The following is a 21,510-nucleotide window of genomic DNA, read 5'->3' as shown; positions in this document are numbered from 1 at the left end:
GGTTGATTGTATCATTTTTTCCAGACGTTTTAGGAAAAAGATTGATGTTAAAAAAAAAAGTAGGTGAGCAAATATATATTTAAACGTACACATTTTTTTTTTTTTTTAAAGGATGGTTATTGAACCAACTTTGCAAGATGAAGGCCAGTTTCTGTACGAAATGCAACCTGAGTTACTGAAGTACAGGACTACTGACCTTTCAGTAGATCTCGTCACTGATTGGTATTTGAGCAGAGCACAGGAAATTGAAGAGTATGCAATGCAGGTAAGAATAGCAGGAAGGAAATGATGATGGCTGAGCAGCCTTCTTCAACAGAATCCTTAACAGTCTTAATGCATATTAATAGACACTTCTCCCTCACACTGTGTCTCAATTTCATTATGGCTTTTGAAGTACTTGTTTTTTTTTTTTTTCATTTGCAGTGTACTTACGCTTGCTCTGAAGTTTACTCAGCCAAATAATTAATCCACAGAAATGAATAGGAAGCCAGTAGATTCTGTTTCATTTGTTTTACCATAGCAGACAGTAGCTCTTTTGTAATCCATGAAAAGTGTTTACCATTGCATCTTATGTTTGTAACTAAGGGAGGGAAAGTTGTGCACAGCATTTTGGGAAACATGCTTTATTCTGTCACATGCTGCTGTGTCATGTATATTGATAAGTGTTGGTCACGTGTCACTGTCATGTCAATACATGATACTGTCATGATTTCTTCGTGGCAGATTTACTGTGTGTCTGTGGGACTACATGCAGCTTATTTTTGCTTGATTTTCTTCATATGTTAAAAGTGTTTGAAGCTCTGTGAGGTAAAGATAAGCATTGCACATAAAAACAGAGCTCATCACTCGTGTGCTCCAGTATTCTGTTGCTTCTCAGGCAAATTTAGGTGCATGAAAAGGAGGATGACTGGAAGTATCACTACCGTAGGTTAGTTCGGATGGGTGAGTTGTTCTACCAGCTTGCAGTCCTTCAGGGCTCTTTTTAATCATAGTTGACTGTGATCTTAACAACCTGTCAGTAGGTATAGAAATAAAAGCAACTTCCAAGGATCAGTTAAAGTATATAATGTATAAATTAGCATTCTGCTCTCCAAGACTTATGTCTGCCTTGCTGAATATTTACAGCCAGTATTGTGTTCTTTGAAATTGAAACAGAACCTTTCATATAAAGGTAGTTTCAGTCACTAGGGAAGAAGCCTGTTATTGTTTTTTGTGACATAAAATGCAACAATTAAAATTACTAAATCATGTTCAGCTAGAAAAGTCATGTTGCATGTCAGTTACCTGATTGTCTTAGTTTAAAGCAATCCTTCATATTCCATATACTGAGAGGAGCTGTGTGAGATCTCCAGAGGGAATAATATTCTAATTTACGTGCATCAATAGGATGCATCTTGGTTAAAAGCATATAACGATACCATCCCCTAAGATTAAGCATTTTATGTGGTCTTCATAAAGCTGAGAAGGACAATCCATCTGGGAATATACAGTCCACAAAAGCTTCTAGGAACTTAAAATTGCCTATTAAGCAACAGGGAAATAAAATAGATGCACAGACAGGACATAGATTGAAGTTGGCTTTTGGCAAACAGTTGTACAGCAGTGTTTTTGTAATTATTTTTCAGGTTGACTGTGCTCTGTCCCTTGTTCGTCTTGGCATGGAGAGGAACATTCCTGGTCTGCAGGTGCTTTGTGACAATCTGGTCACTCTTGAGACTGTGGTTTATGAGACTGATGGTGATCGAACTTTGACTTTGAAGGAACTTTTAGAGATGAAAGACATTGACAAGCTGAGACTGTTGATGAAGAATGTAAGTATTTTGAATAAATAATAAGTACACCTCGAAATCCAGTAACTCAGGTTACTCTGGATCCTGTGTATATAAAGACACTGTCATTTTTCTGATGAACCTCTGTCTTTAATTCAGTAAAAATTCTACATTTTCACTGTTCCTTTTTTGTTGTTGTTGTTGTGGTAGGGTTTATTTCTATGTTTATTTGTTTCTAAAAAAAGCTAAATTGGCTCAGTTTTCTCAAAGACCCACTTTGTCCCTGGCTGAGGACTCAGTGCTACTAAATCTTCTTTTGAAAGCTGTGAACTCCCTTTTTGTTGACCTTTTTTAAGGGATCTTCATTGTAGCTCTTGATGATGCTGCAGATACCACAGCAATGAATGTTTTCCATGGATGTTTTCTGGTGTCTTTAAATATTGTCAAGAAACTTCAATATTTGCCTTTGCACTGTATGTGTGTATATGTGTTTTTGTCTCTGTATTGAACTTATCCATGGCATTTCAGGATAGAAAAAGACGTCTTGGAAGGGCTGAAAAATAGCTAGAGATGGAATAGGGTTCTGAAATTCAGTTGAAGAACACATAAGCACCAGAGGAAACTAGGAAAATACTCAGAATTTTTTTTTTTATTTATATAGCCACTCAGCATTTGGTTTTCTGTTTTACATTCTTGCTGAATTACTGAAAGTAATGCTACTCGGAGATGCTTGCATGGTCTTTCACTCATTCTGAAACTGCAGGAGGAAGGGAGGCTTTCCTCACCAATGGGCTTTACTCCTGTTCTGCTCAGTTTCCTCAAGCCATTGGGTAGCAGAAAGATTGTTTCAGGGCTTCATGATGTAGTGATCTGTTTGTGATAGCTGAAGATAACTGTTTCAGTTATATTGATCAAAAAAGGTTCTATTTGGTTTTTTGCTTTTCCTGCTTATTTTGGACAATGAAGCTGAACTAGTTCTTATATTTCCTCTCTGTAACTCTTTGTGCTTTCCAGTCCTCAGATGAAAAATATGTGAAGAATGTTTACCAGTGGATGATCCCTTTTCTCCACCGCTGTGAAAATCAGTCCCCTGGTCTTGCAAATACCCTTTTTAAAGAATATTTAGTAACACTGGCAAAGGAAGACTTGACTCTACCTCTGAAGATATTTCAGAATTCAAAACCTGCTGTAAGTAAAGAGCCCTGTTGATTCTACTGGTTTCTTTGGAAATTCTTGTCCTGAAGAGGTTAATTCAGAAATAGAGTTAGTTTTTCTAAATCAGACCATCTTTCTGATCTTTCCCTTTTTCTTAGACCCAGAATTTGTTATGTTTTAGAAAACAACAATTAAAAAGTTTTGTAGCATAAATCATAATGCAGCTAAACTGTCCTTGATGAGATTGTCAAATTAATGTAATAATGATTCTAGCTTAGTAGAATAAAAATTACGGATTCTTCTTTGAAGTGATTTTCGGGTGACCTGTTTAAAGTAAATTCCTGGCATATTTGCTTTATAAAAAGTGGATATGAAAGAGTTTAATGATCTCACTAATATTTTTTTCCCTGAGGAATTTTACTAGGAATAGATTTCAAGTTACTCCCCCCCTCTCCCGCCTTACTCAGCAAATGTAAAGAATAAAGTGGGGGCCATTAGGATTGAGGTGAGAGTTCACTGAGTAAGGGTTGAAGTTGCTTTCCATGTGAGTGTTTTACGCTGCTTCTATGGCTTAAATAATTATTCCAGAGCACACAGGCACATTTCTGCATGCTATTGAATGTTCTGAGTGTATGGACAGAAATCAACCAGTGAAGCACAACCACAGCTCTTCAATGTATGTTGGTACTGTTGTACATATTAAATAAATCTGACAAATGTTTGCAGCAGTTTCCTTCCTCTGCACCCTCTCCACTTCTCAAATTCAAAAAGGGTATAGTGGCATACCACTGTTCTTTCAAGTGTCTGCACTGCAGAAAACTAGCCAAGATAAGATTCAGGTTATGACTTCACCACGTTGTTATCAAGAAACATTCTAATTGCACCTGAAGAAAATTTATTTTCTTGGAGTACCTATCTTTTTATGTTGAAAAGAAAATTTACTGTTGAATTAGAAACAGGGAATAAAAACCAGTGTTCTTTCTTTTCTTGTTAGTGTCAGCAACAAATTATCCCTGATCAGGACCAGCTTATGATCACGGCGTTGGAGTGTATTTATAGCTGTGAGCGAGATGACCAGCTCTCTCTTTGTTATGATATTTTGGAATGCCTTCCACAAAGAGGATATGGGTAAACATTTTATTTGTAAATTATTTGGTTATTTACAAATATTTTAGAAATATTAAATATAGTTGTGAATTAAAGCTTTAAAAAGGGTTGTTAAGTCACTAAAGGGCAGACCAAGTTACTGGAATACTCTGTTCACCTCTGAGCTGCCATGATTGTAATGTATCTATATACTTCTGCTGTATATACATCAGAAGTACATGCTCTACCAGTTAATGCAGCAGAACATGAGTTAAAGTAGCAGCCTAGACCAAGGCTTCTGTATTGTTTCTTAGACTTTCATAGTCTGATGAATTGAGACCAAGTGTTAGTGCTGTCTTACTGGTTTTCTTGCAATAGTGGTGTCTTGCAGTTAACTTAAAAGCAGCAATATGTCCCTGTGAGAGAGGGAAGATGGAAAACCCATTGAAGGACAAGTAATGCTCAAGAAAGTGAAAGCATGAAGAGGTGATAGATACTCTGTGATCTGTGAGGTGTAAACTATTTTTCCAGTATCTTTTACATGAAGGAAGGAGAGAGCCTGAGAAAAGTCTAAGGAAGAAGGAAAACCTCTGCTCTTAAAAAATTGAGGGACCCTCTAAATTTTAACTGTCTTTACAGCAAGAAGCCCAATAGTTTTAATATTTACAAGTAAACATTTATTTTAATCAAGGAATGTTTCAAACTACTTATCTTCATGTGTATATAATGTGAGTTACAAGAGGAAATTATAAGAAATATGTGTTTATGTATATATTTAATTGTGTGATATCATTGCAGGCCTGAAACAGATAAAACTAACACTCTTCATGATGAAGTAGATGAACTGGAACAAATTCTCAGGTATTGCATTTTGCTGAAATAAATATTCTTAGAGAAATCACTAAGCATAGCCAAGAACATTTTTATAAGAAACCAGCAAGAATATATTTTTTTTAATGCTGTCAACAAGATTATCTGTATGATTTTTGTATTCAGAACATAGAAATTTTGAATGGTTTTATCTATTTGAATAGTATAGAACTGTAGAGATACTTATGTTCTTGGAATAAAAGTTTGGGGGGTTGTGTTTTGTTTTTTTTGTTTTGTTTTTTTGTTTTGTTTGGGTTTTTTTGTGTGTAGGGTTTTGTTGGGGAATTTTTTTATTTGTTTGGTTGGGGATTTTTTGTTTTGTTTGTTTTTATTTTCAGTGGGCTTTTTTTTGGCAGGGGGAAGGAGGGTTAACCTGAGGAGTTTGTTTTGATCTTCATACTCTCTAATGCTTTGAGTGATCAAAGACTAAAAACTGTGGTGCTATGTGTTTACCCTATGGTATTATTTAATATATATATATAGATAGTTTTTAAAATGTAGGTAATGTTACTCTGGTTAAGCTATACTATTAGAGATTTTATGGAGACTGTTTGCATTTGCAGTACATTGTTTGAGAGTCCTGCTGCTGCAGCAGTAGTTGTACAGTTGTGCAGGATTCAAGAGCGCTGACTCTGTTTGCAGTGTGTCGGAGCTGTTGGAGAAGCACGGCCTGCAGAAGCCGGTCTCCTTCGTGAGAGACACGAAGGACAGTGCAGAGGAGGCGCGGAAGCTGATGATCCGGCTGACAAGGCACACAGGTCGCAAGTTAGTATTCCACGAGGCACCGGGATAAGAGGGGAAGCGCGGTGAGGTAACAGAGCATGCCTGCCTGCTTTGTGGCAGCAGGGAGCTGGGGTGTTCACCCTGAAGACAGTGTACATACAGAGATTGGTTAAACATGTGATTAACATGATTAGTGTTTTGGCTGCATTCTTCACAGTCAAAAATCTCTGCTTTGGTATGTTTGTGTTCAAGTAAACAAGCTTAAAAGGCATACTGGCTGCAAAATATTGCAGGATGATGAATTGTGAAAGATAACATATTGTAAATAAAGTCCTTTAAGACCTATTTAATTCTATTGAGAGTGTAGGATTTGTAAAATAATGCTTTGGTTTTTTTGGTGTGTTTTCTTGGAACCCTTGTAATATGGTAACTTACTGATTTTAGGTATTGATTCTACCACTTATATTCCCAGTATTATTTCTCAGTTTTTCTAGTTAAGAACTACTTCATTTAACTCATCTTTCAACTGTACATGAATTATTAAATGGCTCTTGGCATAAGCAGATAAAAATTTTGAATCCTGGGAAAACCAGCCATAACTGCGGGTGACTTTCTTTCTTATTTACAGCAAATATGCACAGCAGTTTATCCATTATGGTAGAGTGGTATTTAGATTTTTAGTAGTCTGAAAGCTTTTTAAGACTTCTGGAAACCTCTCTTTAGAAAGATCAAGACAATGCCTCTGTAGGAAAAATGTTGGTTTTTCCACTTCTGTTTTGCCAAAATAAAAGCTAATGCCACATGAGAAAATCACTATTAGCTGGAACTAGCTCATGTAATTTAAAAAGGTCTTTTTCTAATCTGAAAGGCTCAAGATAATGTCAAAAAACCTTCATAGTGTTTTTACTAGTAAAAGTTTTGATAGGGCACAAGAAGTTGAGGCTTTGTGCATAAACAGAGATCCATGGATTCAGAGGGTCAAGAATCTGAATACCACTCAATTTTAAGAAACAAAGTTGGAACTCTATTCTCCTGTGATTGCATGCAATTGATTAGTCCTTTGAGATTGCCTACAATGAACAGCACTTTAATGATCCGCAGTTGCTGTTGGAGACTTGGTTTTGCCCTGCAGTTCCTGGATCAGCAGGAGGATAGCACTTCAAACTTTCTGATGTGTTATGGAAAATTATCAAAACCTAGCTGGGGACTCTTGAGAAAGATTGCTTAAATCCCTGCCTTATCCCACAGAAAACAGAAAAAGCACTTTGGGCACTGCATTGTTGTCAAACCATTTTATCCCACGGATGCTGTTTTAATATTAATTAATATTAAAAGCCATCTGTCTTTGAATCACTCCTGGTTAAAAGTCTAATTAAATACTGAAATAGCATTTGAGAAAACTCGTATTTTTGGTGATGGAAATCTACTGCTTTTCTTTAAATTTGTTGGGGAAGAGAATATTTAATTTTAAAAAATATTTGTAGGCAACCGTCAGTTGGTGAGACACAGTGGAAGCAATTACTCCAGGATATGTTGGACATGCAGCAGAAAGTGTATAGATGCTTACATTCAGATACTTGCTATGAGGTGAGTTTTGTATCTTCTTACTGACTTATGTCCCAAGTAAGCTATAGATTCTTATTTCATATTGTTGCTCACAACCGTAAATACATTTTCCAAGTGTTGTTACTTGGTTTGTCTACTGGCTTTTTGCTGTATTTTATTTAAGGAAAAATTCTGGTGTTTATTCATTTTATCTAAAGCCCTTCTAATAAATATCCTATATATCTTTTATTAAAATTCAGCTTTTTAGAAATTGAGTCAACTTTGTTCTGTAGCCTGTAATTCCATGTACAAATGTGTTTAGCAACAAACACTCCGAACTAATGAAAATAAAGCATTGTCTTCACTCAAGCATTTCTTAAACATGGAGTTCTGGCTTGATACTATTATCCAAGATCATTATAGGATTATGGACTTTCTGCTGCTTGCAATTGAAGTAAAATTATGTGAGATGAGAAATCTAATTTCAGTGAAGGTAAAAACCCTTGCATGTGCATAAAGCCCAAACCCATGTCATTAGTATTTGCAAAGGACAGCTGTTAGACAGATGTAGAATTTGCTGTGACGTGTTATTTACATTTTCACTTCAATGTACTGCATTTTATTACAGATGCAGTACTGTGTCCACTATAATTAGTGTTTATATCTATATAAAAGCAGGTTTTATTGCAGTTTACAGATTTAATTGCTTATGGCTATCCATCTGATTAGCTCTTAGGAGAAGTTTTAAAAGCAAAGTAGAAAAAAAAAGAAAAAAACCAATGCTATTCAACTTATATGTGAGAAAAATCATTCTTTCCCTGTAGTGCAGCTAGAAAAATTGCAGCATGTTTAATAGTCATGGTTTTGTGGTAGGCTACAACTTGGTGTACTTGAAATTTTTTTTACGTGCATGTTAAAAAATTGTAATACTAGAGCACTCTGTAAATAAGGCATTTGCTTTGCTCTGATCTTAATGTAAGTTTTCTATTGGCACTATTTTTTTAAACTCTGAACCATATAATTGAAAAAGAAACACAACTAAGGGTTTTGGAAAAAATTATGTAGGAGTACTGAAAATGCTTTGAAATGTGGTGCTGTCATATGCAATTATACTTCAATAACTTCAAAATTGATAAATTGGTGAGGCAGTAAGGATTTGCAATCCCATCTGAGGTTTCAGTATTTTTGAGCATGATGCTTAGTTTGTTCTTCTTTCATGCAAGGTGAATTCTGTCCTCTTGAAGGAGGACTTCTTAAGTTTTGAGAGAGGTAAATGTTCCATGTGGGATCTTTGAGGAAGAAGGGTCAGCTGTGATACTTTGCATCTCTCGCTGTTCCTTGACGGTTGGTATGTTGTGAAATGGAAGATGATCCAATTGTGTGATGTTCTTTAAGAAGCACAGAACTGTTTTCCTTTCCAGAGCATGAGGTGGTTTGGAGAGGTTCTTCCTAGAAAAAAAGTATCCTAAAATTAAACAATGATTGGATAGAGTGCTAAATAATCTCATCTATGCCCTCTTTCCCATGAAAGGTTGGACCAGATCATCTTTAGAGGTCCCTCCCAACCTGGGCTCTGTGGATACAAAATGCTGCTAGCAAGGATTTTCTTGGTATTTTCTAAGCCTGTGAGAGACTTTTCTCTCTCACAGAAGAGGTAGCAGAGTTATGTAAACAATGAAACACCTGCAGCCATGAAAAGTCTTGTTTATGGTATAGTAGAAAAATATTTTGACAATGGATGTTTAGGATTTTAGCCAATCACCCTAAGGGGTGGCTGATCCTTTGTCCAATTAGACTATGAAGAAAAAAGTCTATAGAAGAGTTTGTAAAATAATTTAAAAAATCAATCTTGCTGCACAATTCCTGCCTGCTGGATCTTCTCTCCTCCTCCCTATGGCTGCAGGACATGGTGATATGCCCTAGGGCAATTATTTTTTTTTAATAGGGCTCTTCTGTGATTCACTGATCCTCTTGAATTTGCTATGAACTTTAAAACATTCAATAAAGGCCATATTGTTGCAGCTGTGATATTTTCTGAAATGATCAAATTTCTGTTTCTTTTCATTAGGACAATAATGACTATGCTTAAGAAAAAAGCAAATTATTTTTGTAAGGAATTGAGATTATTTTGAGTGTCTTAAAGTGGGTAAAACTTTTACCTGTAAATAAGCTAGGTGTTTTCTGGCAGAATACAGCATTATATTAGTTTGCATTCTTTGAAGATAGTCTTGGTTGAAATTTAAGGAACATTTTACGTGCTCAGTCCTATATATTTTTAGTTTCTTTAGGAATACAAAATTTCTTCTCATATGTTGTTAGTTTTAAGGTCTTAATAGTGAACTGCCTTTTCAGATTCTTATATTGTAGTACACCTCAGAATGTAGGTATATTTTTGGTGTCTTAAGTCATACTGTAAAAAGACAGTTAATATGCTTTTTTTTTTTTTTTAACTTCCAGTAAATAGAAAATAGCTACTAGTTAATTTTAGCTTTACTTAAGTGAATTGTAGAAATACTTCCCTTGACAGAAGTCAGATTTTCTGCTTGGACTGAATATATTTATATATATTCTTTTGACTTCAAAGTTCCTTGCATTCAGAGGGGTTTATGCCATAAAATGCAGATAAGCTTAATTGAAACTGCTGCTGCTCCTGCAGGTTATTAAATTACTGTTCTTTCTTTTAGATATTCACCGAAAGTCTTTTATGCTCAAGCAGTATAGACAATATCCACCTGGCTGGGCAAATGATGCATTGCCGTGTTTGGTCAGTGGATCTGCCGAGTTCATCAAAAGGGAAGCTGCAGTACCGAGTCAGCTATGCCAGAAGTATTGAACTAGTTTTGGCTGCTGGTAGAGAATATTTCAATTCTTCAACGAGTTTGACTGACAGCTGTATGGAGTTGGCCAGGTACATTTGCCACTATCATATACATAAATACAACTGAGTTAATGTTGTCATAGCATTAGGGTTTATTTGATATTATATTCCCCCCCCCTCCCCTCCCCCAGTCGTCTATTGAGAATATTTTTCATAAGCAGGCTCTGGAAGTACAGAGTAATGTTGCTTTTAATGCAGGGAGTTTAAAGACCCTTTTAATGAATAAGGGTCCTGTGACCAGCTTTTCTCTTAGGGTTTTATGGTGATATTTCAAAATACATGGTTTATAGCTCAAATACTTGGTATGAATGTGTGACTCTGTGTTTATTCTGTTCAGTAACATGTTTTGGTCCTTCTCTGACTTCAATCAGTTGTTTCATGGTAACTTACCTTGTTTCCATGAGTGATTATCAGTGTATAGGTCTCCTAGTAGCCTTCATGTATGTGTTGGTTTAGGTAGAATATATTTGTCTTCTCTTTAGCTCTTTTATTCCACTCCTATTTTAATCTTCACCCTGAAATATTTGTCAATATGCCTGAAAAATATGATGGGTTCATATGGGATGTTCAGCTAACAAACAGTTTTGGTTTTGATTTAAAATGTGTTTTCTTAATTAACGTGTGGAGATAAAAGTCATATGATAAACTGGAGAAATCAAATACTTTCTGATTTAATATGTATGGTGAATTAAACCATTTAAAATCATTGAGATGAGATGCCATCTGGACAAGCTCAAGAATTGAAGCTCATGAGACTCATGAAGTTCAACAAGACCAAGTGCTGGTGCTGCACCCCAGTATCAGTCCAGGCTGGAGGATGAACAGATCCAGAGCAGCCCTGCTGAGAAGGACTTGGGGATGCTGGTGGAGGAGATGGTGGACATGACCTGGACATGTTCTCTTGCAGCCCAGAAAATTAAATGTGTCCTGGGCTGCACCCAAAGCAGCAAGGGGAGCAGGGGAGGAAGGGGAGGGGGTGAGACACCACCTGCAGTGCTGCATCCAGCTCTGGGGTCCCAGCACAGGAAGGACACAGACCTGCTGGAGTGTGTCCAGAGGGATGAAGCACCTTCTTCTTTCCTTTCCTGTGAGGAAAGGCTGAGGGATTTGGGATTGTTCAGCCTGGAAAAGAGAACATTCTGGGATGACCTAAATGTGTCCTTCCAGTACCTGAGGGGAGCCTGCAAGAAAGATGTAGAGGGACTTTTTACAAGGGCATATAGTGGGACAAGGGGTAATGGTTTCAATCTGGAGGATAGTAGGTTTACACTGGATGTTTGGGAAAGAAAAAAAAATTCTTTACTGTGAGGGTAGTGAGGCACCAGAACAGGTTGTCCACAGAAGCTGTGGATGCCCCATCCCTGGAAGTGTTCAAGGCCAGGCTGAATGGAGCTCTTGAGCAACCTGTTGTAGTGGGAGGTGTCCCTGCCCATGGCAGGGGATTTGGAACTAGGCAATGTTTAAGGTCCCTTCCAACCTATGTCTGTTCTATGATTCTATGATTTTGCATGTTGATTTTCTTTGTTCAGCATGTATTAGTAAAACTACATATGAATACACTGTACCAGAATGCAACTTGTATTTTAAAAAATTATCTAAAAGCTTATTACAATAATATACTATTCATATGACTTGAAAAAAATATATTTAGAGTAATGTGCTCTTAATAGTTGCATTTATTAATTCGTCTTCAGAGGAATTTAGTGGGGGTTTTTTTATTGTTGTTTTGTTGTAGTTGTTGGTTGGTTGGTTGGTTTTTTTTTTAATTCAGCTTCGGTTTATTTGCTGTACCTAGCTGAGGAAACTGAATTTGTGACAATGACTCTTAATGTTTCACTTCCTGTCAACTTTTTGCACTGTTTTGCTTTTATCTTCTAGAATATGGCATTATCAAAATGCAATAGTGGTAGGAGAAATATTTCCCAAAATAATTACGTATTTAAGTACTTACACTATTAAAGTAGTTACATCTATTAAATTCATTGCCAATCTAAATTCAGGAGGGTTTAGGTGATGTACTTATCACAACCAGTTGAAGGCAATCCAAAACCAGAAATTTGTTAAAATGTTTAGAGTATTTTGATGTTTCACAAGTACAGTAAATTACTGCTTGGTTGTTTTGTTTTATTTACTGGTGAACTTTTCCCACAAGTTTAACTTTGAATGTATTCATCAAACTTTAGGAAAATGTGTTTCATTCTTATTAGGTGCTGTCTACAACTTATTGAAGACAGTCCGAGTGCTGTTCAGGAGGAGTTGGACCTCATTCGTGCTCTGGGTTACCTGGAAGAGTTTGGTGTGAAAATATTACCACTACAAGGTACTGCATAACTTTATTCTTTATATGATTACTTGAATCACAGGCATAAATATGCATGAGAAATAGCTACTATTACATAAGTGTGACATGATTAAACTTAAAGAGTTCACTTCCTGCCTCCAAGCACTACAGGCACATACAAAAGTAATTTTTGTAATGAAATTTTTTAGAATATGTGAGGTAAGAAGGATATTTGCATATGGTGTCTGTGTTTTGGGACTTACTTTCAGCAGGACTTTAAAATAGAGTACCGAGTATATGAAACTTGAACAGAAATAATTTAAGCTCATATTTTGTTTGCCAAATAATCTGCACTTGCCTGTGTGCTTTAAAGTAACAGGTGGGAGAGAGGTACTTCATGCAGAGGCAGTTTTCGTGTCTCCAGTGGGCTGTTTAATTTTGAGGTATATAAAACCCAATGACAGTGGAAGTGAACTTTTATTAGGTATTTCTTCTGATGATGTGCTTAAAACTAAATCTTTTGGATCTCTGACTCCAGTGAAAGTTGTTGGACAAAAGTTGGAAAGAAGTTATGATTATGTACAAAGAAACTGCATGAACAGTAGTGGAACTGGCTGAGATGAGCACTGAGCCATGAGACATGCTGATGATAATGTTTTACTTCTGGCATTGTGCAGAGAAATACTGGGATTTATGGCTAGCACTTCAGTGCTTTCCACTTCATGGAAAATGAAGTAGATATTCTCAGTGGCTGTTGTTACTTTACTTTGGTATTCTCCTTTTGTTCTCTTTTTTTCCAAGTATTTGTTCAAGTGAGTTGATGCTCCGTGTGTTATATTCAGAAATCTTACAATTTCTGGACTGAGAATGTCTGATTTCCAGATCTTGCAGTACTGGCCTGTTGATTCCTAGAGTAAAATTATTTCTCAGTCAGTTTGTTCAGCCTCTAGAAAAGTGCACATATTTTCTTCAACTTTTTTTGATGTGGACATGGAGGTATCATTTTTAAAAAGTAGTGGCATAATACTGCATTAACAGTATGTGTAATACAACTGATCTAGATTAATTAGAACATGTGAAATAATGCATGTGATTTCATTAATGACCCTGATTTACCCTTGCTTCAGTATCTTTCATGTAAATCAAATTAATAAGATTAAAATGATGTTTCCAATTTTAATGAAAGCCTTTAAATGATCTGTTACTTTGGTAGAGTGTCGTTAAAAATAGCACTAAGGATCAGCTGTTCCCACAGCAATAGTTTTTTAGCAATTTTTTAGCAATTTTTGCAGTTCTGTATTTAGTTTTCTGTAGATCTTCCCCCACTTCTATTTTTAGCAAACTCAGTAGTTTATGAACTACTGTTATGCTATATTTCAATAAAATCTGGTTTGAAGACTCCTTATTAAAATAAAATGTGAAGGAAAGTCCATCATTAAGTGTTTTACCCATGGTATTATATTAGATTACTTTTAGTTATGTATTAAAAATTCCTGCTTAAATAATCAGTGACTGGAAACGTTTTATTGTTGTATACTAATATAGGCCTGTGATAGAATATTAAAAATTAAACTAAAAATATGACCTTTTCCTGCTCTTCCATTCTTATTCATTTTGGTCTAATTTGATTTCCAGAACTAATGATTTTCATTATGCAAATACTACTTTGCTCTTACTGAGAGGCCTGATATCCTGTGTTTTAAGCCCCATATGCTAATGCAGAGTTTATCCCCCATGCAGCCATTCACTCTTATTTAGTGTTAAGTGGAATATCTGCATGCTGTTCCTCTGAGTTCTGAGAACTTGCATGGTATGAAAGCATTACCTTTTAAAACAGCAGCCTGAAGTTAGCCACCCACTAACAAGCTAAATATGGCACTGGAATCAGTTCATGATATTAAATCATGCAATTACAATAATTGTTTAATTCTTGGTAAAATCTTTTTTGAAACACAGTACTAATTATAAGCTGCTCAGGATACAGTTGACAGAACCTGGTGATTTGCAGACTGTCCTTCCGCTTCCACAGAAAATTTTTAAGTAAATTAAGAGTTTGCTAATGATAGTTCTTTGAGTCTATGTGATGTATCTTGTCCATGCTAAAATAAAATGTAGCGTGAAATCTTAGTTCGTTACAACATTCTAAACAAAAGTTAGTGTCTGTGTTAGCAGTCTGCAAAAATGATAATTAAAATTGTATAAAGGTATATCGGTTAATTGTATACATTTAAAAACAGTGAATGTGAAAAAATGAAATAAAAGTAAGTTTTCATTCGGGTCAGTTTTCTGCTTTTTGCTCCCTTCATAACTTGACTTGACTTGCTAATGATTGGGGCTGGATATCCTGCGGCGTTATTTTAACTTTCTGTTTGTAGGTATAATTGAGGATCTGCATGCAAGCAGCCTTGAGCTGGTTTTCAGTTTGTATTTGCATTCTTATACTCCCCAGCACTCCTCCTGCCCTGTGTTGTTGAAGCAGGAGCACAGCAGTCAAGTTCATTTGTGCAGTCTCTAAACCAGTTCTGCTTTCAACAGTGCGTTTGTGTTCCGATCGACTCAGTCTCATCAAGGACTGTCTGGCGCAGACGTCAACAAACTATAAACAGTCTGCTAAGCTCCTGGAACTGGCAAACCTGCTGAGGGTTGCAGGTAAGCTGCGTTAATAAGACACTGAGTTGCATTGCAGTGTGCATTTATGTTATGTTTTAGGACATTTGAGTTGATCATTAGAATATGTGTTCAAAGATACCATTAAAAAGTCATCTGGAAGAGGGGAGGAATGAAACATTTCACATGAGTGGAATATTTTCTCTGTAAAATAGCTGAAATGGTCAGCTGCTACATTCTGCTAATACCTGAAATAAAAAAAATGCCTTGTCTAGTCCAGAGCTGGAGTAAAGGCTGTACTAGTTTGAAAACAAACCAGTGGGAGACTCCAAGTCAGAAGCACAATTTAATAGGAAAATGAAAAATAAAGGCAGAAAACACTGGTTTAAACTGACAGAGCCAGGATACAACCTGACACCCTGTTAGTCGGGGTGGTGATAGCAGTCCGATTAAATGGTGGCTGCAGTCCTCCTGAAGTGATGGATGTGGTTCTGTTGAAGCAGTGATCCTGTAGAAGGGTCTGCTCTTCCTTAGAAAGTCCAGTGGTAGCTGTGTAGCTCCTGTCCTCTGGGAATCCAGTGGAAAGGTGTCTGTGGTGTTCGGAATCTCAGATTATATCCAGGATGGTATGCTTGGTTCCTTCTCCTGGGCGGAGCATCTCACAATGGGATGATGTAATTTTATGAGTCATGCAGTGAGGCTGGATGACCCATTAACAGAAGATCTCCCCCGGAGGGAGTTACCAGGGATGTGTCATGGAAGAGACAAAGAACACTGCCCCACCTGGTTTTAACAGATAGTGATAGAATACATACTTTTGGTTACATCTTACATTATAACCTAAGACAAGGCTTATTTCAGATTGGAGGAGTTGTGGCTGAGAATATCTTGTTTTACAGTTAATTGGTAGTACTGAAATTACCGTGAATGTTATTACCTCTGTCAAATAAGGCAGTCTGATTTAATAATAGTTGCATTTAAGTTAGAGGGGGAAAAGTTGTCTGTTAAGGATGAATTTCAGCTGCTAGGCTTCAGTCTGTGCTGCATATATCTCATTTGGGCACTAAAAATAATACATTAAGTTGAGTATTCATTTGAGGAGCCGAACATCTTCAAAGATTGAGTCCTGAGGATATTGGGAGCGGGTGTTACGGGTTTTTTTTATAGCCTACCTGAAGTATCTGCCTTTTGATTTTTTTTAGTTTTGAAAAATGCTTAATCAATGCAATGGTAAACACAATACTGCTGTATTTTTATGATGTAGAAATAGAACATAGAAATACAAAATAGGTATTTTTATTTCATGCAGCGTATGAAAATCAGTGCATTCCAGCTTTGTCATTGAAGCATGCCTGGCTAATTCCTTTCTCCCTCTCTATTTGTTAAATAATTTAATTTTTTTTCTTATGTTTTCAGGAAGCTTAGTACTGGCAATTTTTTGCATAGTATTATAAAAAGGGAGGGAGATATTTGAGACAGTTCTGTAAGGTTGAGAACTGAGGTATGGAAATTAGGTTGTTGACCTCTCAAGATCCCAGAGTCCTAAGGAAAGGAGTCACAGGAAATGTCCTGACTCTGGTCAGCACAGTGCTGCTACATGAAAGGTGGCAGAGGGGATGGTATGGTACCATGTTGGGTAGCTGGATCCAATCTAAATATTTAATATGTAATCCACAGAAAAATTGGAATGACAGTAGTAACTTCTTTTTCTTTGCCTGTCAAGCTTTTGGGGGGAAAAAAAAAGTCTCCCTTATTGGTTCATAAGACAAGGTTGCTGTACAGCTCTTTCCTCCTCTCTGCTTTGTCCCATCCAGATCAAGTTAAAATCTGTCAATTTTTCTTAGTATTCTGGGTTCTTTGGGCTAATGTTGCTGATTTTTGTTTTATCTTCTTTTTGAATCTAAGTGATTCTCTTTGTGTGAAAGAAGGAAAACCAAGATCCAGAGAGATTCTATAAAGCTTTGTCCAGTAGTGTTATCCTAGTGCCTCAGCTGTAGGATTTACAGTGCCCTGGTATGTACCTTTGAAAAGGGATCAAACTTGTGGTCTCACCTCCAGAGACTGAAAGATGGCAGTCCCTGCATAGTAGGTAGAGAACTTTAGGGAATTTGTGTAGAGTTCATTGATACAGTCGTGTCTGTATGCTAGTGTTACATCACAGTGACACTTAGGCACCACTGAAAAGAGAGATTTAAGAGGTATTCAAAGCCAGATGATGAAATGGCCTCTCACTTCTTCTTTTCCATGCATTTACCAGGCTAGAGAAAACCAGATGATGAATGTGTGAGCTGGTTAATTTTTAAACAGGTGAATTATTTAAAAACTACTGCTTACTCTACCAGTGACACATTTATCTTGCGAGTGTTGGACTCTGACTTTGATGGTTAGCCTTGGGAGTAATGCTGATGGTTGCTCCTATGGTAAGCAGGGAATTTTAGTTGTAAAAGTACATTTCAAGAGTGAATCTTGGTAAGAAATACACGACTTAGACACTTTTCTCTTACGCTAAATCTGCAAATAACATGGTCGCTTTCAAAGGAATCTTTTGGTTATAGAATAACATTTATTTATCTGAAAAGAAAGTATAGCAAGAAACATTTTCAGTAGTGACTTTCTGTGGTGGGGAAATGTGATGGGGTGTTTTTTAAATTTTGTTTTACATAAGTAGTTTTAAGCTTTTGTGATTAAAACCCATTTCACTGTCACTGAAGGATGGTTAGTTGGATTGCTTATATTGGAAAGCTGTTATCTGTAGAGAATATTCATTTATGAGTAAAATATGGATTCAGTATGAGAATGCCATAGTTGTGAATTTTATCTAAACTTAATTGTTGTAGGAGATGGGCTGTGGAAAATGGATTTATTTAATTTTAAGAAAGTCAGTATTTTTAAAATGTTCTTGTTTGTTTGTTTTTTTGGATTTGAAAGCTGTAAACAGCATAACACTGTTACTGCAGATTTTTTTGTGGCTGACTCTCTAGCCCATTGAAAAGCATCCAGAAGATTACCCAGTAGCATATAAAGGAAACATGATTGTCATCATTGCTTTAAAGCATGCATGTAAAAGCAATATTTTTCCAAATTATTAAAGAAAGTCTGTAGAGCTTTACTCTTTGGTCCTTAATTGTTGGTCTGTGTACCTCTGATGAGTGGTAGAATAGGTAACCTTATGCTGATTTTTTAAAGAGTCTTAGAATTTGAATAGCTAGGTTATTAATACCTTTGAAAGCAGATTTTAAGTGTAATGCTGGTATAACTTTAGTCATAGTATGTAATGAGGAGTGCTGTATATAATTTGATGGTAGAGATTAAAAAAAAAAAGTTGAAACATGACATGTAGAAATGGTATTTCTGTACCTGTCAACTTGTAATTTAAGTTACTGAGTTCCAATTAATTATTAATATTAATTTATATTATTAATACTGTTTTTAATATCATGAAGAGTTATTTTAGGACTTGGTAGCCATATCAAAAGTGTGATAACAAACACTAGTATTATTGCACAAATCAGTTTACAGACAAAAGGGCAGCTTATGCATACAGATTCTAAGATTTTTGAATTAGTATATTTTATTTTAAACTTAATATTAGAAAAGGAAAGCCTTCTTGCAGTTCTAGTGTGGATAGTCTTTGTTTGCAGGTGTAAAACTACTGGGACAGGGTATTGTGATTTCTAAGAGCTTATGATGAAAGCAGGTGGTCTTACTGAGATATTTTTGGATGGATCTAGATATTGAAAAAGGTGATTGAACTTCATGGACTTGTTTAATGAAGAATTAGATAAAGTGCTGCTGGGATAAAGATTTGATTTTTGTCCTTAATTGGTTTTCACTACTTACACAATTACCCTGATTTATGAGCCACCTTTGCTGTGTAAGAAGTTCTGATTTTGTCCTGTGGAACATACTTATGGTATTGGTTGTGCATGCTTGAAGTTGTGGTCCCTTCTGTTCCAAATCCACTTTGTAGAGTGTTTTTTTGCACTTTGTCTGCTCAGTGGAGGAATTTGTTTCAGTATTTTCCCCTCTTTGTTTCCCCTGCCACCCCACCCTGTATAATTACTGATGGGGAAAGACCTTCTCGCTACATCTGTCCATGTCTATATAAACTTTTTACATTTGTGTGTATATAGAACATGAAGCATATGCTATGTTTTATTATATGTAATATATAGCTAGCCTATAAAATCCTAAGAACATATATATTTTAATTTAAATTTTGGAAGAATGCATTTTTTGTGGATTCAAGGGTAGATTGCACAGAGTCATTGTTAAAGAGCTTTGTGAGCTGTGTACTCTGAATACAGTTTGCTTAGAGAACAGCACTGAAAGTGAGTAATATTCATTATTCATATTTATCAAAGTTAAAATCTTGCTTAGGTAATGATATATCAGCTAGCTTCTTAATTGCTTTAAATATTTGATTAATTACAGTGGACTCTACTTAAACCTCATGTCACTACCTCTTTAAAGTAAGCACACAAGTGTTACCTTAATTTCACAGATGGGTAAAGTGAGTGAGGGAGAATGTGCTCAGCATGACAGCCAGAAAATCTGCACCTGCTCAGGGAGCTGGAGCTGTTCTGTGTCTCACAATCCTCACTTAATTCATGCTCTGTGTTAAGAAAGGGTGTAAAGAACTCACTTTATGCAATTACTTGAGTAGATGTGTGCAAAAAAAGTAGGGAAAAAAGCTTCTGTATCAGAAATTAGGAGCATCTTCTCTTCTCTTAGTGTACATCAAACAGACCTAGTGAGTGTTGGTCCTTATTTCCTTTTTCAGGCTCTCTGGAAATGTTTCCATTATTCTCTTTTCTCACAACTTTTGTTGTAATTTATTTAATTTTAATATCTATAAGCAAACTCTAGTAGCTTTAAACTTCGCTCACATTTCTTAGTTAAAGCTTAATTTTGAAATCCGTCTTTCGTAACACTGACTTTCTTGCATTTGGAATTAACCATGTAGATGGCTTCTGATCTGCCAGATTTCCTAAATGTGGGCGACATGGAATTTCTGAAGTGTATGTACAGTGTTGGTATCATTTGACTTTTAAGTTTCAATTGCATGATTTCATTCAGGATAATGTTATTTCATCCACTCACAAATAGCATGCATCTTATGCAAGGTGTTTCAATAAGCTTTTTTTTTTCTTTATATAATCTAGATTGGATCCAAGCTTTAAAAAAGTATTTGCATATCCTTTACTTCTCAAGAAAAAAAAATTCAAGTATTTCTGAGCTTTCATATTTTTTCTCTTGTCATTTTCATTAGAACCTCAGAATCATTTAGGTTCTAAAATCTCTTCAGAGCACTGAGTCCAACCATCAGCCTGGCACTGCCAAGTCCACCACTAAACCGTGTCCCTGAGTGCCATGTCTCCATGTCTTTTTAAATACCTCCACTTCCCTGGGCCTGTGTGTGCATACACTTCCCTTCCTCATCCCCTTCCACTCTCCAGTTTCTAAATTTGATCTGAGTCTGTCCGGTGTTATCATTAAGGCTTGAAACAGAATTACCATGTAATATAATCAGGTCACCATTTTAAGAGTTTTGTCATTCCTGTCTTGGTTTTGAGTCTTGGATATCTGTCAGAATGGCAAGGGAGACAATTCAGAATTCAAAACTTTCCCTTTTATAAGACTTTATTATTGAAATATCATCAAATGATGTGTTACAAAGCTGAAGCAGTGACTTTTTCCGTGTCTGAATAGAAGACAATGACTAAACTGCAGCAGTGAGCATTATCAGTCACTGCATGGTTAATGAAAGGTGTGTGAAAAAGGGCTTCACGCAGGGATTCACTAACATTGGAGCCAGTGGTTGTTCTGTGCCATAACAGTGAGTGCCAAGGTAATGGAAGCATCAATGAGTGGAGATATGATGAGCAGCTATAGCCAAGGACTAGAAGGCAAGTGATCCTTATATTTTATGCTTGTGCTTTTGTAAAACATGCAGAGATGTATTGTACTGTATCAAAAATACTTGGCTGAAGCACTGGTGATGGGGAACTTGACTCCATGCAACTGGTCAAGCACAGTTAAAGAAACCATTCCTTGGTCCAAGTGTTCTTCCTTTCTTTCTTCAGTGCCACTGGTTTTTAAGTGGGAATAAATAGCAGTGATTATTTTGGCTATCTGAAATCTGAGGGGTAATAGTTTGATTGTTTCTTTTGACTTTTCTTTGTGTTTGCCGCTTAGTCAGATCTCTCTGTAAGAAGTCAAGCTGTCAGGGTGAAGTGGGCATCAGGAGATGAGTGGCAAGTACATGTCCCTCGCTCAGAGAAATGACAGTTCACATTTAGCTTGTGAGGATAGAAGCAGCTCTTTGTCATCTGTAATTGCTTTTGCCCAAATGAGAAGTTCCCAGGTTCCAGAGGGCAAAATTTTGCAACGGGAGAGCCTTGAATGTCACTAATTTGCAACATCGTGTGCTGGCAGTATATTGAGCAGGAGGCTGAAAGATAAAATGATGGGAAGCCAGCCTGTTCTCCCAGCTGAGTTAGTTGTGATGTGCTGGGATTAGGGGAGGCTTGACTGAGTTTAGTAATTACGGTAACTTCACTTTCCTGAATGTCATTGTAGTGCAACTGCTACAA

General features: G+C 36.4%; 1 protein-coding gene across 3 annotated transcripts in view; it reads left to right on the top strand.

Moving 5' to 3' along the window:
* NBAS (NBAS subunit of NRZ tethering complex) overlaps positions 1–21,510 on the top strand; it is a 166,203-nt gene that overhangs the window by 45,393 nt on the left and 99,300 nt on the right. For all 3 annotated transcript variants that reach the window (XM_010393300.4, XM_019282201.3, XM_010393299.4), the window contains exons 23-32: positions 112–265; positions 1,626–1,811; positions 2,784–2,957; positions 3,919–4,052; positions 4,809–4,871; positions 5,523–5,645; positions 7,088–7,190; positions 9,833–10,056; positions 12,234–12,346; positions 14,843–14,956. In XM_010393300.4, the coding sequence (XP_010391602.2) occupies positions 112–265; positions 1,626–1,811; positions 2,784–2,957; positions 3,919–4,052; positions 4,809–4,871; positions 5,523–5,645; positions 7,088–7,190; positions 9,833–10,056; positions 12,234–12,346; positions 14,843–14,956 (1,388 nt within the window). The remainder of the gene's footprint in view (positions 1–111; positions 266–1,625; positions 1,812–2,783; positions 2,958–3,918; positions 4,053–4,808; positions 4,872–5,522; positions 5,646–7,087; positions 7,191–9,832; positions 10,057–12,233; positions 12,347–14,842; positions 14,957–21,510) is intronic.

The sequence above is a fragment of the Corvus cornix genome, chromosome 3 (genome assembly GCF_000738735.6).
Source record: "Corvus cornix cornix isolate S_Up_H32 chromosome 3, ASM73873v5, whole genome shotgun sequence".
Taxonomy (NCBI): domain Eukaryota; kingdom Metazoa; phylum Chordata; class Aves; order Passeriformes; family Corvidae; genus Corvus; species Corvus cornix.
This window is presented reverse-complemented; position numbering and strand designations above follow the sequence as displayed.